At 42.5% G+C, this 14,436-nt stretch overlaps 1 protein-coding gene across 2 annotated transcripts in view; it reads right to left on the reverse strand.

Annotated features, from left to right (window-relative positions):
- The window catches only part of lrmda (leucine rich melanocyte differentiation associated), a 192,255-nt gene that overhangs the window by 61,520 nt on the left and 116,299 nt on the right, over window positions 1-14,436 (reverse strand). For both annotated transcript variants that reach the window (XM_027019920.2, XM_027019998.2), the window contains exons 4-6: window positions 4,119-4,245; window positions 2,706-2,845; window positions 51-177 (exon numbers count right to left, since the gene is read on the reverse strand). In XM_027019920.2, the coding sequence (XP_026875721.2) occupies window positions 51-177; window positions 2,706-2,845; window positions 4,119-4,245 (394 nt within the window). The remainder of the gene's footprint in view (window positions 1-50; window positions 178-2,705; window positions 2,846-4,118; window positions 4,246-14,436) is intronic.

Here is a 14,436-nt window from a genome sequence, read left to right on the forward strand (position 1 = left end):
GTGTGTGTGTGTGTGTGTTGTGATGCAGAGAGAATGGAGTGGATGCAGACCTGCACAGCTTTGGGCTTGACCACCTTCATGAAGGCGCCTCGGGCATCGGCCTCTGCGCGCTCCACCTGGCTCACTGTCCTGCTGTCCAGGAACTTCAACCTCCTCAGATTGTGCAGCACAAAGTACCTACACACAAGGGCCCAGCACACAGGTTGTCAGAGCCACAGTGCTAATCAGACAAAATGATTATACATCTGTACTTTGCTAAAGTTGAGAATACTAAAAATGCCTCACCACTTCAGAAAAAAAAAAAATTACAGAAGACCAACATGAGCTGCATGTTTCTCACACACTGATTGCAAATTTGACATGGTTTAAAATGTAATCATGAAACCTTAAATTAATTGGTTAATGTGTGTGATATTTATGAAGAGATAATTATCCTTAATGTTAATAAAAATATGGACAACATATAAATAGATTGGAAAATAAAACACATAGACCTCATCTGCCAGGCTGTCATTTCTGTAACATTACAGATGTCTTTTTAAGCTTTTACGCACTCTCTATCTTTCATTCAGAGAGAGAAAATGACATGAGATAATAGCACGAATACGAAGATGACAACAGATTCTTTCACAGGCTGACTGGAATGGAGGAAGCAGCATGTCAAGATTAAGCTTCAGAGAGGGGGAGAGAGAGACAGACAGAGACAGAAAGAGAGAGAGAAAAAGACAGGGAGAGGGGGAAAGAGAGAGAGGGTGTGTGAGTGGAGGGTGTGAACAAATGTGTATATGGGCAATGACAGATCCCTAACTGAGTCCTCATGCACAAGCTAGTGACAAATTGATGATGATGATGATGATGATGAAGGAGCTAGAGCTGTGCAAAATATATTAAGATGAGGTTGCATCTAAAAACCTATACAGCTACAAATATCGTTCAAGCATATCAAAGGCATCCTAAAACTAAGCCTAAGGACTTTTTGGTATTCATTAACTGTCAGAGCTCAGTCGGTACAGGTATTGTTATACATTATAAAGTTAACTTATTTTCTCCAAAACAGAAAATAACCTAAAGTGGCACGAATATTTCTGCATGCAACTTTCCTTGCACATTTTTAACCCCAGCAAACATACTGGCACACTAGACTCACTTATGGGAACCATGCAGGTGTTTCTTCATTATTCTGAAATGCTTTGCTGTGTTCACGCAGACGGCTGGTGCAAACACACAAACTCACACTCACAGCTGCAGTCGAACACACCCGAGGCCACACTGCCCTCCACTTTTCATCTTTAAAGCACATGCAGATTTACGGACTCGATAAACGTCATCCATGCAAAAAGGCAAACAAATCCAGGGTGGGGGGAGGCGCGGGGCTGCTGGAGGCTGCAGAGAGGCTGTGCCTGCCACTGCAGACGCCTGTCAGTGCCACCGCTGCTGGATCTCTCCAGCTTGAGGAACAAAAAAAAAAAAAAAAGAAAAGCACCTTGAGCCCCTGAAGTAAACAATGATGAATGAGCTCTGTGGCTGCTGTAAAATATAGTGCTGTGCTCTTATGCCTGTTCACTTCATTTGACTAATTGAAAAAGCTGAACTGGGTGCATAGTATTTCACCGAGTTATGGAAAGGGGGTGTTTGGAGGGGGGTTGTATTTGTTTTCTTTTTCCTTTCTTTCCCTCGGAGTACACTCGGAGATGTGTGCAGTCCAAGGCCAGTCCTGCCATGACCTGAGCGCTGCCTAACCTTGTCAGACATGAAATCTGCATTGTGCTCAAACTGATGCATTACTGTGTGACACATTATGAATATTACATCACAAATCCACAGTTGCTGTCAGTCATAGAGAGACTGGCCTTCCCCTGCACTAAGTGAGGCATTGGAGACACGGTGAGCGAGTGGCGCCTTTTACGCTCATCTGTATGGTAAATGATTCATACTGAACACAGTCGGGAAAAATGCACTTAGGACTAAGACAGACAAAAGAATGAATTCACCCCCCCCACTTCTCTCTCTCCCCCCACCTGACCGAGTTTCATGTTGAAAAACTGCCAAACGGTGGAAACATAGCGTGCCATTGCACTCCCATAGGCCCGGGCTTGATAACGAACGCATCGCTTCATCTTGTAAGCTAGCAAAGATAGCAAACACTCATTTGTGGTTATCACAATTCACACATGAAATCGATTTCGCAACTCAGCAAGCAGAAGGCATGATAGGTGAGGCTGAGTACTTTAAGAGAAATTGGCTTACAGCCTGAAGTAGAAGCCCGGGCAGCTGATTTATGATATTGCGCAACAGTCTTTCTTCTAAAGAAAAAATGACTGAAAGTTGCCAAACAACACATTCCTCCAAAAACATTATTAAGGTCTTTGTACCTTAAGGAAATGTTGGCAAGCAATATAAAACATGTGTCATTAAACACATACATTAATGCTACATCTACAGCTAAAAGCTATATATGTCTATATTTTATATACATTTCAATTTGCTCCAAAGTGAGAACTACACATTACAATTAAAACAAAACAATACAGATTCATGTTAATAGAATGCCACATTGGTACACTAAGAAAATCTGATTCGTGTATACAGCCAAAGTAAAAAAAAAAAGGGGAAAAAAAAGGAAAAATAGTGTACATTGGTGTAAACGTGTGTGTGTGTGTGTGTGTGTGTGTGTGCGCGTGTGTGCGTGTGTGTGGTATTCTGACCTGTATCTCTGGTAGTCATCCTCATCTTTATCCAGGCTCACCAGCTGGTTGGGACATGCCTCATTTCCCAGCAGGCTGAGGTATTCCAATGCTGGAGTCACTTCCTGCAAATGCTCGAGCAGGCCTTCAATGTCGGTGAGGTGCGAAAGGGCAAAGGTCAAGGAATTCAGGCTGCTCATTACATTAGCATTTTTTGCTCGGCCTGAGGTAGCTAAAATGCCTCGGTCACCCTCCGCGCCTACTCAACAGATAATGTGTATGAGGCGGACAGAGCAGCTCCATTTGGGGAGGGGGGGGGGGGGATTTGGCCCATGTTGTGTGTTTTGCTGTTCCTGTCGCATTTTTCTCTCTCCACTTCGTAGGTGGTTTGGTACAGAACATTAAAAACATTGACAAAATGATAGATGCGCAGAGGCAGAAATGGCTAGTGACTCCACGGGCCGCGAAACCCGTTCCTTTTCCCTCCGTGCAGGGGAACAAACATCCTCTTCACGGGGCATTCATCACTAATACATTCACTTCATTGGAAAATGGCGCCCGAATGTGTCAAAATACAACTGCACTAATGCAGCGCTTGAATTTCAATGGCAGCAGACCACTACAGGGTGTAAATAATTGGGCCATTAGCATGTGCAGCCCACTTCAGAGCGGAGCTACTGCCACTCAGCTGCAGGGGAGGCTGGAGTGGAGAGAGAGGGGGACAACATGGGGCGCCGGGCCATTACCCCGGGCCTGCAGACCGGCCGCAGGAAACAGCATAAAGGAAACGCAGCAGTTATTTATGATTGATCAAATCGCTTCGGTGTCGGAACGCTTACCGTATGCCTGTACATAGTTTATAGTCCACAAATATTTTATCCATTCCTGTCACATTATTTCATACATTCAAGTATTTTAAAATAATCAGGAGTGCCACAAAAAGTATCATCACTGCAACACTTTAATAGTTTAGATAGTAATTAATTAGTCTGAAAAAACAGGATTGTTAAAACTTGTTTATAGTTAAATGTTCTGTTCTGAAAATTACAGTATTATACTATCTAACTGCTTGAAACAAGAACATGCTTTACTGCCTTCCTGTTTCACCTTCACAGGAAGAAAAACCTTATTTCTCCAGTGGCACAGCTGCATTCAAGCTTTTATTACTCTCTCTTCCACTAGAGGTCACCGTGGCACAAAGTCAGTTTCAGTAAAATTGGACTCCACACCCAAGGCTCTCTCTAAGCCGGAGAGGAGCTCAACTTAATACAATAACGCCATTTAAAGAGCATTTAAAGAGCTGAAGTGTGTAAAGACAAGATCCTAACCTGAGTGTGGAGCTCGCAGAGAGAGTTCCTGCTCACTACGCATCACTGTTTCCTCCGCTCTAAAGCATGCGCTCGGATACAAAGGCGGCGTGGGCTGAAAGGATATTTGGTTCTTATTGAGTGTTAGGGTATGGAGCTGTGGTAACCTGGGCAACCGGAGGTCATTTCCGAGAAGATTGTTGTCCACAATCAGCTCTTCCAGTTGGCTGAACGCTTTCAGGCCTGTCAGTGACCTGCAATGATAAGGCGAGAGAGGAAAAATGATATGGCCCTAAATCTGGGCGGCCATTATGTGCGGAAATAAATATTTCAGCCGGCTTCTTTCACAGGCCGGAATAGTTTGGGCTTGGGCCTGTCAGGAGAGTGAATGACAAGAATTAGTGGAGCTAAGATCCCCTGGCATGGTACGGCCTCCTCCGCATGCTGGCAGTATGAGCGATGAGGGTCACTCGCGAGTAGCCAGGATTCAAAACAAAAGGGCTTCAGAAATGCAGTGTGCGGGATGAATTTGTCAATGTCTTGTGCCTTCAGGCACCCAGCTTTGCCTGACTCTAACCCTCCATTCCCAAGATGAATAACTCTGTCACAGTTCACCTTCACTCCCCCGACACAAATTTAACTTGTCATCCATCATTTTCCCAGCACAACCATAATGCCCCACCACAAACGGAATGAGTACAACTTCTAGAACTCTCCCATGAAGAGCCAATTTAGAATGCAAAATAATAGTTTTGAGAGGGAAAAGTTGGATAATGTTCGCTCTTTTATTCAGAGGCACGACACCTAATCCCCTACTCCCATAAACACAATGCATGCATGCACACACACACACGCACACACACAAACACAAACACGCACAATCCCCAAGGACTGTCCTCCTGAGTGCTCCCCTCCCCTGACCCTGCTCTGGCATAAACATGATGGAGGGTGGTGCTCAGGGTGGTGTCGGGGCCTTCTAAAGTTCACTGTGTGGAAGGTGCACAAAGCTAGGGTGTGTGTTTCTAATCCTTCAGATGGCAGAGGCTGACAACCTACAATGTTAATGTGTCAGCCTAGTCAGTTAATTGACATTTAGGTCTGTCAGGTTGCCTTGAGAAAAGAACAATTCAATGGCAACTGAGACGCTAGTCTTCATTTCTTTTCAGCTAAAAGACATACAATACTCATATTGGGTTTCAGTGACAGCATGGTCTGGGTTTTAGTCTCTTCGAGTGCTGAATAGAAGGAGGACATCTAGACACACAATCACTTGAGCACAAGGTGAGGGAAGGAAGGATTGGCTTATTTAAGCAAATTCCATCTTTTTGGATGAGACAGGTGTCACTACAACAACGAACGTAACTCAGTGTAGCTCCAACCATAACCAGTGTTATACTAGTCCCTCTTCTTCAGCTGAGTTATGGTAATGCAGTGCTTTTCTGTAGAGGATCACTAAATGACTGTAAGGGTGAAGAGAAACAAACACCAGTAGAGAAAGTAGTGAAAAGACACAGAGGAAAATGCCAAGTCATTAAAAAGGAACAAAGGCCCTGAAGTAAAAGACAATAAATAATCTCAACTTGTGTATATGTATATATGAGAGAGAGAGAGAGAGAGAGAGAGAGAGTGTGTGTGTGTGTGTGTGTGTGTGTGTGTGTGTGTGTGTGTGTGTGTGTGTGTGTCACTTCATGGAGTGTAATGGCTCTGACTTCCCAGGTCTGTAAATGAGAGCTGGGCTCCTGCTCGTCTCCACCTGTCTTCCTTGGCTAGTTGGCGGCATGTGTAATGTTATTAGCTGCTTGGTTAAGAGGCACTGGCATGGCACAGGGGGACTGCTTATTAATTGTTGTTTTCATGTCACCACTGCTGCGTGCACTCTGTGATTTAATCAGTTAAATTCACAGCCAAGGGAGAGACCAAATCACATTCACAACAACATGAGGGGATTGAGCCCTAATAGCCCCAGGCCTCTGAGCACTCGGAGCAAATTTCACCTCAACATTTGGGGCTGGTTCCGCTATCATAATCCATAACATCTATAAAGCGTGCAGCAAGCAAACTTTTAAACTGTACAGTTAATTGCTTAATAGAGAGTCGCCAGTTCCTTTGTTTAGAAGAATGCTAATGGGCAAAAGTGAGCTCAGAGCTCCCTGGAGATGAGATAAGCACAAACATGCTCACGCACATACACACAGGCACATGTGCATGTACCAGCAGGAACCTTTCTGATTTGCACCTATTCCCCCATGGGGAATCCAAACCTGCTCGCACGTTTTCACCATCATCTTCAAAGGCCCAGTACAACAGCAGAGAGGCACAGTGCAGAAAGCTGTGAATGATCGGAAGCAAGAGAGAGGGTGCGGAAGACGGGTGAACAAACTGAAAGAGTAAAAGAGAGAATAAGTGTAATGAGCTACACCAATGAACCCTCATCTTGTTAAGATAATTATGATCAAGCTCATTGTCATAAGTAATATCTCAACACACTTGCTTATACAGGGTGGCTCTCCTCCCTGCCTGAATTAACACAAATGCCTTAGTAGCACCACAAAATGGGATGAGCAGTGTCACAATATAATATATATATATATATATATATATATATATATATATATATATATATATATATATATATATATATATATATATATATATATATATATACAGAGAGAGAGAGAGAGAGATAGATAGATAGATAGATAGATAGATAGATAGATAGATAGATAGATAGATAGATAGATAGAGAGAGAGAGAGAGAGAGAGAGAGAGAGAGACAGAGAGTGTACCATAAAGAAAGAGTACTACTGTTTTCATTTCTTCATTGCTAAGAGGGCATGGTGCATTTAACACAATAATAATGTGATTGTCAACTGGTCCCTGACATTCAAACACTTTCAAGTTCCCTTGTATTAAAGCCAGGGCCTGTAAAACAAATTACTATGCAGTCTACCTTCAAAAGAAGCCAAACAGCAGCACAAGAGCACAGACAATGACACAGAGATGGCCTGACAGAGATGGATGGATCGATAGACAAATACTAATGCAGACATGCTGATTGATAAACTACTACTGACGGAGGTTGGGTGGGGGGTTGGGGAACAACACTCCGTGATTATTGGTTGAAATGTCAGTCACTGCAGCCATTAGTCTGTGGGTATTCCAGGTCACATGTGCACCCAGGCTAAAGCAGAGAAAGGGAGACAGAGCGAGCGAGACAGAGTGAAAGAGCGAGAGAGAGAGAGAGAGAGAGAGAGAGAGAGAGAGAGTGAGAGAGCGTGAGAGGGAGAATGAGAAGGCTGTTACTGTTGCTCATCTCAAGTGGCTGAGGTATTGTGTTATTGTTTTTACACAGGACTACACCTGCTGAACCTTTAACAAGGTAAGGTAGCAAACAATGCTAACCACAAACTGTCCACTCCCTCATAGCCAGCCATAAAGAGGGCTGACCTAAAGCCCAGTGGTCATTCAGACACACTTAAATTCCCTTTGTATTCCAAGTCCACATCTTAACATTGATCCCATTCAATGAAAGCCTCCTTTTCATGCCATCTCTGGCTTTGATATTTCCCTTTGCTAGGGCCATTAATTCCCATGTTTGTGCTCTAGTTTTAAAGGGCCTTTCTTTCACTGTCTATTTCTCCCAGCAACTCTCCGAGTCCCCCGTGTGTCTTCCCTGACAGTGCTGCTGTGCTGATGCTTTGATTATCAGTCTTCTTCACGTCCACTGCTCCACTGAGCCGCCCATGTGTCTCAAGCCCAGTGTGGGAGCAGAGCTCCCCAAACACTCATATCTATACAACACACACTCTCTGATCAAGGTGGAAAAAAGTGAGAGAAACACCTGACCAGCTCCACGCCAACTCAGTTTGGTTCAGTCTAAATGGACGACCCAGGTCGAGCGCGTAGACATAAACAGTCTAGGCACAATAGCTGCATGGACAAAGAGATTTCTCCCTGTCTTGGAACTTACATTACAAGCCCCATCCCCAATGAGGAGGAGAGAGTGGAATATTTTTGGGTTGCTGTCTGAATGAATGTGAGGCCTGGGATAAGCCCTTAGGCCTTGTTTTAAAGTTTGAAGGGTGATGTCACATCAAAGCTGTCTCCAGGGTGGGAGAAGTAATGTTTTTATTCCAAGGAGGCAGCGCAGGCTCAGGAGTGACAGCCAAATTGACACACTGTTCACAGGGCAAAAGATAAATGTTTGATGAATTGGCCAATACAGTTGGAGTGATGGGCTTCATATGTGCATAATGGACTGGCTGCCTGGCAGTTCAGATTGCCTGCCAAGATAAGAAACCATAATGAATGGGAGAGGAGAGCAAAGCCGTAAAAGAAGGAGCGGAGTGCCTTTAATAAACTTAATATAAACGGACAAGAGGAGATGCTGATGGCACAGCCTACAGACCAGCTGCCTGTCTGGGGACATAACAAACCTCCACCTGATCAGCCCCTCACACTGCTTAATGCTTGCCTGAGAGAAATTAAAAATCTACCACTGCCAGAAAAGAAAGGTTGATTTCGAATGTTTTATTAACAGAAGCCAAAACATAACATAAAATGCCAGATTCAAGAAATAAGTCAGCACATTCTGGCTTTTTGAATGCATCTTATTCAACTTTTAAAAAAATACCTTTTGCCAATTCATTCGACTATAAACACAACACCAAGCTGCACCCCCCTGGACAAGAAATAGAGCTTAGATAAGACAAATTACATCTTAATGCCCTCCCACTACCTTCCTACATGCAATTCTGTTTTCAGTCTTCAACAACATGATGGCTTTGGATGCTGCTGTGCTATAAATCTTGGAAGCAGTGGTATTGCGAAGCCATTATTGAGCTTAATCTCTCAGCCTCATCCACCAGGCTCTCTCCCAACATGTCAGAAGCCCTCAGGTGGCAGCAATTTACAGATCACACATGTAGGGAAATGAGATCGGGCCCAATGTCAGTTCACACGCGTTATAGCCATATAGACTAACTGCCCTACTGAAGCAATGAGGATGTACAGCACTATTGTTCTCCTTAAACCTCCAATGGATTGTCTGTACCAATATTATAGTATATCATACAGTTGCATCTCCAATAAATTGACACTACCACAACTGAGGAAATAAAGCTCCCTGCTGCATAACATATGCATTGTGTCGGTGTGAAATGACTTGCTCAAACAGAAGTCACGGTGAGCAGTCTAAAAGCCCCAGGTTCCTCGGATATCCAGTCACACCACGTACTGTACTGTTTCTACTATACAGCAGCAGTGGAGCAGCACAGCTGGCCTGGGGTAAGGATGGCTTGGCTCGGTTCGAGCTGACTTGGGTGGGGTGGGACTTAGTCTGAAATGGTGGGTGAGTTATAGACTGCCTCTCAAGATTCACAGCTCTCAGTGGTAGGAGGTTAATATTCTCACATGTCATTAGGTCCACTGGCTCGCCCGATGGCTCATTGAATCAGGCAGCAAATGATTTCCTCATGCGGCAGAGGACAGCGCGCTTCAAAGAGAGAAGGGGCTGAGGTCAGTATGGCTCTCCGCTATGATTAATGGTTGGGGATCAGCTGAAGTTGGCTGTAAGGTAGGAATGTGATGCGGGCTTTTGACAGCCTTGACTTTTTAAGCTGGGTTTGACCCCCAGCCCTAGCAAACTTTGTTTCCAGTGCTGGGGCTGACTGACCTGATGGGCTCTGTCAGGGACACCAAGAACCCTACAAGAACAACTGTCTGCCTAATGACTAGCATTACTGTGCACAGGAACTGGCTGTCTAATCACTAGTGTAACTGAGACCAGAAGTGCTCTGTCTTAACCCATAGACAGCAATAGAGCAACAGACAGCTGTAGACAGCAATGGAGCAACTGCAGGCAAACATGATCGAGTGAGAGGTAAACTATACATGCTATAAACATCTACTCACTGTAGAAAAATATGCTTTAACAATAAATAAAATTCTAGCAACTGGCCAAATTAATTTAATGTAATTTGCTTAATTTTTATATTGCTTTCCTAAAGCAGATATAAGCACTGTAAGCACCGCAGTGGAACTGCATGCGGGTTTGCGGGTACACCATTCCTCTTCATGTCTCATGGCCTGCATGACCCTACTGCAGCTCGGTTTCTTTAAAACGCCACTGTTGACTGATTACACCTCTCCCCACAAAACAAATGCACTCTACTTCTTGTACTACGGCATTGAAAATCAATCCTGTTCTTTACAGATGCCATTGTGGGCATCCCATCATTGCTTATATATGAGGGAAATATATCTTAAAGAATGCTGCAACAAGATTAATAAAAAGGCAATATGAAAGACTGCCAAAGAGAGCAAAAATATTTACATGGAAGGATGATCTCTTAGGTGGTAAGAAATAAGATTGTGCTCTCATGTAAGAGTTAACATATACCAGAAGCTCAAATAGATCCTGGCCTCTCTACAATATCTGCAGTTGAGTGGGTTGAACTGTCATGCAGCACTCCTGTATGCTTGAGCATCTATCTAATAGCAAATAATCACTACCCGGCTGTCACTTCCTGGCAAATGATCGATGACACTTGATGGATGACTGTGCCCATGTTCAGCTTCACTCCCATCTCCTCCCACACGCATACGAGACAGCCATGACGCTTTGCCTCATGGCCAGCCACCCTTCCTTGCAACAAAAAGTCCTCATTTGACACTCCCAAAGCCATGAACGAAGCATTTGGGGGGAAGAAAAATCTAGAGATGCTGGAAACCAGACTTTACCTCTCGTGTGGTCATTGAGAAAAAGAAATCATAATTTTTCAATATTAGAGGGAAATGAAAGCATCTGATGATCTAATTGGACGTAGACGTGGGGCTTGAGAGCAGCAGAGAGGATTATGGTCTACCACCTGCGCTGTCACTCTCTGGGGCCCCATTACAAGGTCCTTATTAGTTTTTACTCGGCAGATTAAAATGCGAGCGCCGCAATCTTTGATCTCTCACTTGCTGACACAAATCCTTTCAAGCCCCAACATTTTCTGCTGGGTAATTAGTGCTAATTAAAAGGTTTCAAGCAGGCAGTGAGCGCTGCTCTTCCCTCGTCCAAATTGCCATCAAGTTCTCCCCATCTAACGGATCTGCGTGTGATCCACATTGGCCCAGTTTTAGAGTGATTATCACGGCAACTGCACAAACAACAACTCTGGCGTCTTGCACAACTACATAATTACAAGGATGCAGACCAAAATCTGAATTTACAACTTAAAACCAATCAGCAGGACAACAGCCCTACAAGGCATGCAATGAAAAATAAAGGAAAGATCTGAAAGATCTGAAACTTTAAAGTAAAAAAAAAAAAAAAAAAAAAAAAAAAAAGAATACCCATAATTAAATATAGCTCTAATTAAAAATGGTCTGGTTTGATTTAATTGCAGTGCTCTCCACATTACCACTTAAACATATGAGGCAGATTTAACTAGATCTTTCATCAGCCTGTTATTATGTTATAATTAGCTGTCATTCCAGCATATCTTTATGCAGGCGGTAAAGTGTCAGGTATGTAGACATCTCCCTCTGACATGCAAGAAACAATATCATTACACAGTGTTCCAAAATGATAATTACATAATCTTTGCATTGGACCAACTTCATGTGACAATTAGACACATTAAAACCAATTAAATCCACCACACATCCCATATTCACTTATGGAAAATGATACTGACTACTCAAATATTACTACCCTATTATTAAGAAATGATTCTGAGTCTTACTAAAGCCCTTCACATATGGGGAGGAGATAATTCTTATGTAAGTGCAACAACTGAATAAACATGAATTCTTATAGTGAATTGATGTCACTGTTCAGTACAACAACTGAATAAACATGTATTCGCACACACACAGTTAACACAACTAAATTCCGGTTCAGAAATTCCCCACCCTAAGATCAGTTCTCCTTTGCTGACAAAGAATGTGTAAATAGTAAATGTAAATATGGCTTCTTTTGTTGCAGTCTTGAAGCACTGTTGTTTGAAAGTCTGCTGCAGCTGCTTGCTGCAGTACCAAAGCCCAGCCTGCCGTTCACAGTGATTCTACCCCTGGGTTTCAAACATGTGGCATTTGAAAATGTAGCAATGATTCACTTATGCTGTATAATTTCCAAATGTTTAAATGTAGGCTGCTGCTTTAAACCAAGGATCTGCAACTGATCAGTGGGAGGATGAATCTGATTCATAATGCCTGTGTGCGTCACAAACTTCATCACTCACATTTTTAGTGTTTACATCATTTGGAAGGTCCAATTCATTTTCTCTGTAGTGAGAAATTACTGAAGTTGCCAAGGACAATAAAATGGCTTAAAACACCATGTAACAAAAGCTTATCTCCTCTGGACAAGAAACAAATAAAACTGTTGTTTGTTTGTGTGTTTGGTTTTATTTGTTGCACCTCAGACTTTTTTAGAAGGCATGAACTCTCTGTAGCATACCAATGATAAGTAACTATTACTCTTAGTCCAAATCCATTTCACAGTGTTATATGGAGGTTCTAAAGTAAGTCACACTCGAGCTGACATCCAGCACCAGTTACGTTATTATGTATTATTACTGCCACCATAACGGTCTGCTCGCCAGCCCGCTATGAGGAAGTGGGCCCTACATGCAATATGCTGTATGCTGATGAATGCTCCATATCGTTAGCTATTATTTTCATAATTAAGCTAGATCTTATTCCTTTTCACAACAGCATCTTTACTCTAGACTAACTACTTGGATTGGAGAATAAGTTGTAATTTAGTTAACTGTATGTTTCACAGTTTCCCTCATGCTACTGACTGGTTATATTTCATAAGCAATGGATGACTGATGGAAACAGCTGTCAAAATTATTTTTACACAAGATCCAAGAACTCATACAATAATCCTGTGCCCCACTTTGCTGTCTCACAGTTGTTTTAATGTAAAATTTCAGTTAGTCATTCTTAAAAGAGGTTCATAGCATAGACCTAAATGAAGATGAGAAGACTTCTCTTTACTGTTCACTTGTTTGAACATGCCCTCTATAGCACACTGATATGACAGTTTAACAGAGGTGCATGATGGCTTCTCTGTGCAGCATTAACTGACTTATCCTGATAGAAAAGGAGGTGTATTTCTCTCTGTCTCTCTCTCCACCTCCCACTCTCTCTTTCTCTGTCTCCTGCTCTGTCTGTCTCAATCTCGCTCTCCCATTCATTGCTCCATTACCTTGGAAAAGCAGCACTCATTAGAAGAGGCAAGTCAAGTCAGATCTCAGCATAATTCTATAGAGGTGAACTGCTGTCAACATCATTAACCATCATTTCCCCAACTCACTTCACAACTTATGAAGTGTTCTTTATTGTGTAATGATCCAAATCTCTTACAAAATCGCCCTCTTCAGAGAGCCCCTGGGATGTGCCACCCACCCAGCCAACTGACATGTCAGAGGCAAAGATCAAATGGAACTCAGTAATTAAAGATTCTTCTTTCCTTAACACTCTTCTGCTGTTTACTTCCTCAGGTGACATTAATGTACAGTACTTAAGACCTGCCTATAGAATAGTGATCAGAGGGAAAATGTCACAGGCTTTGAAATTATACTTCTTATCTTCAATGACCCCAGGGCCGGAGGTTTATATGATTGTCAAGTACACAGTAATGTACATATCAGGAGTTAGTTTGTGGGAAACATTTCCTTGTACAAAATAACAACGCTGAATATTAAGCACTTGCATATGGTTTCAGTTTAAAAAAATGTTATTCAGTTGGTCACAGACATAGAAACAAAAGGCAGCTAAGAGCATGGAGACCAAAAGGCTATATTGGGGTGCCCAGTGCGGAAACATTTGAATGATGTGGAAACATTTGAATGATGATTCCACTAATCAAAATTTTATTATCTGAAGCATTCACACAGAGAGATTCTCTGCCACCAAACACAGTGTGTGGCAGTGGTTGCTCAGTGATTAAGGTACTTTACTAGTAAGGTTGCCAATTCAAGCCCCACCGCCAACAGGTTGCCACTGTTGGGTCCCTGAGCAAGGCCCTTAACCCTCAATTGCTCAAAATTGCATTCAGTCATAATTGTAACTTGCTTTGGATAAAAGTGTCAGGTAATGCTGTAAATGAGTAAGAGATTCTCCATCACCAGAGATTTTTCACTACCAAACACAGAGATTCTCCACTACTATTCTCCATTCAAGAGCATGGTACTCTTTAAAAATAATTAAATTAAGTTCCCCTTCTGATCTCAACTAGGCTATATACATAGAATGTCAGTATCTATCCCACCATACCATTTTGTCCAAAAGGAATTTCCTTTGAAATAGAACACTCTATGCTCTCACAATCTGAAAAGCATAATGCCATAGTTTGGTATTAAATGCACTGCGATTTCAGTTTTTTTCTAAAAAAAACTTGTTTAAAACCGGTTTTGAATAAAAATTCAGCAAATTTCAAAATAAAG

This window comes from Electrophorus electricus, chromosome 11 (genome assembly GCF_013358815.1).
Source record: "Electrophorus electricus isolate fEleEle1 chromosome 11, fEleEle1.pri, whole genome shotgun sequence".
NCBI classification, from domain to species: Eukaryota; Metazoa; Chordata; class Actinopteri; order Gymnotiformes; family Gymnotidae; genus Electrophorus; species Electrophorus electricus.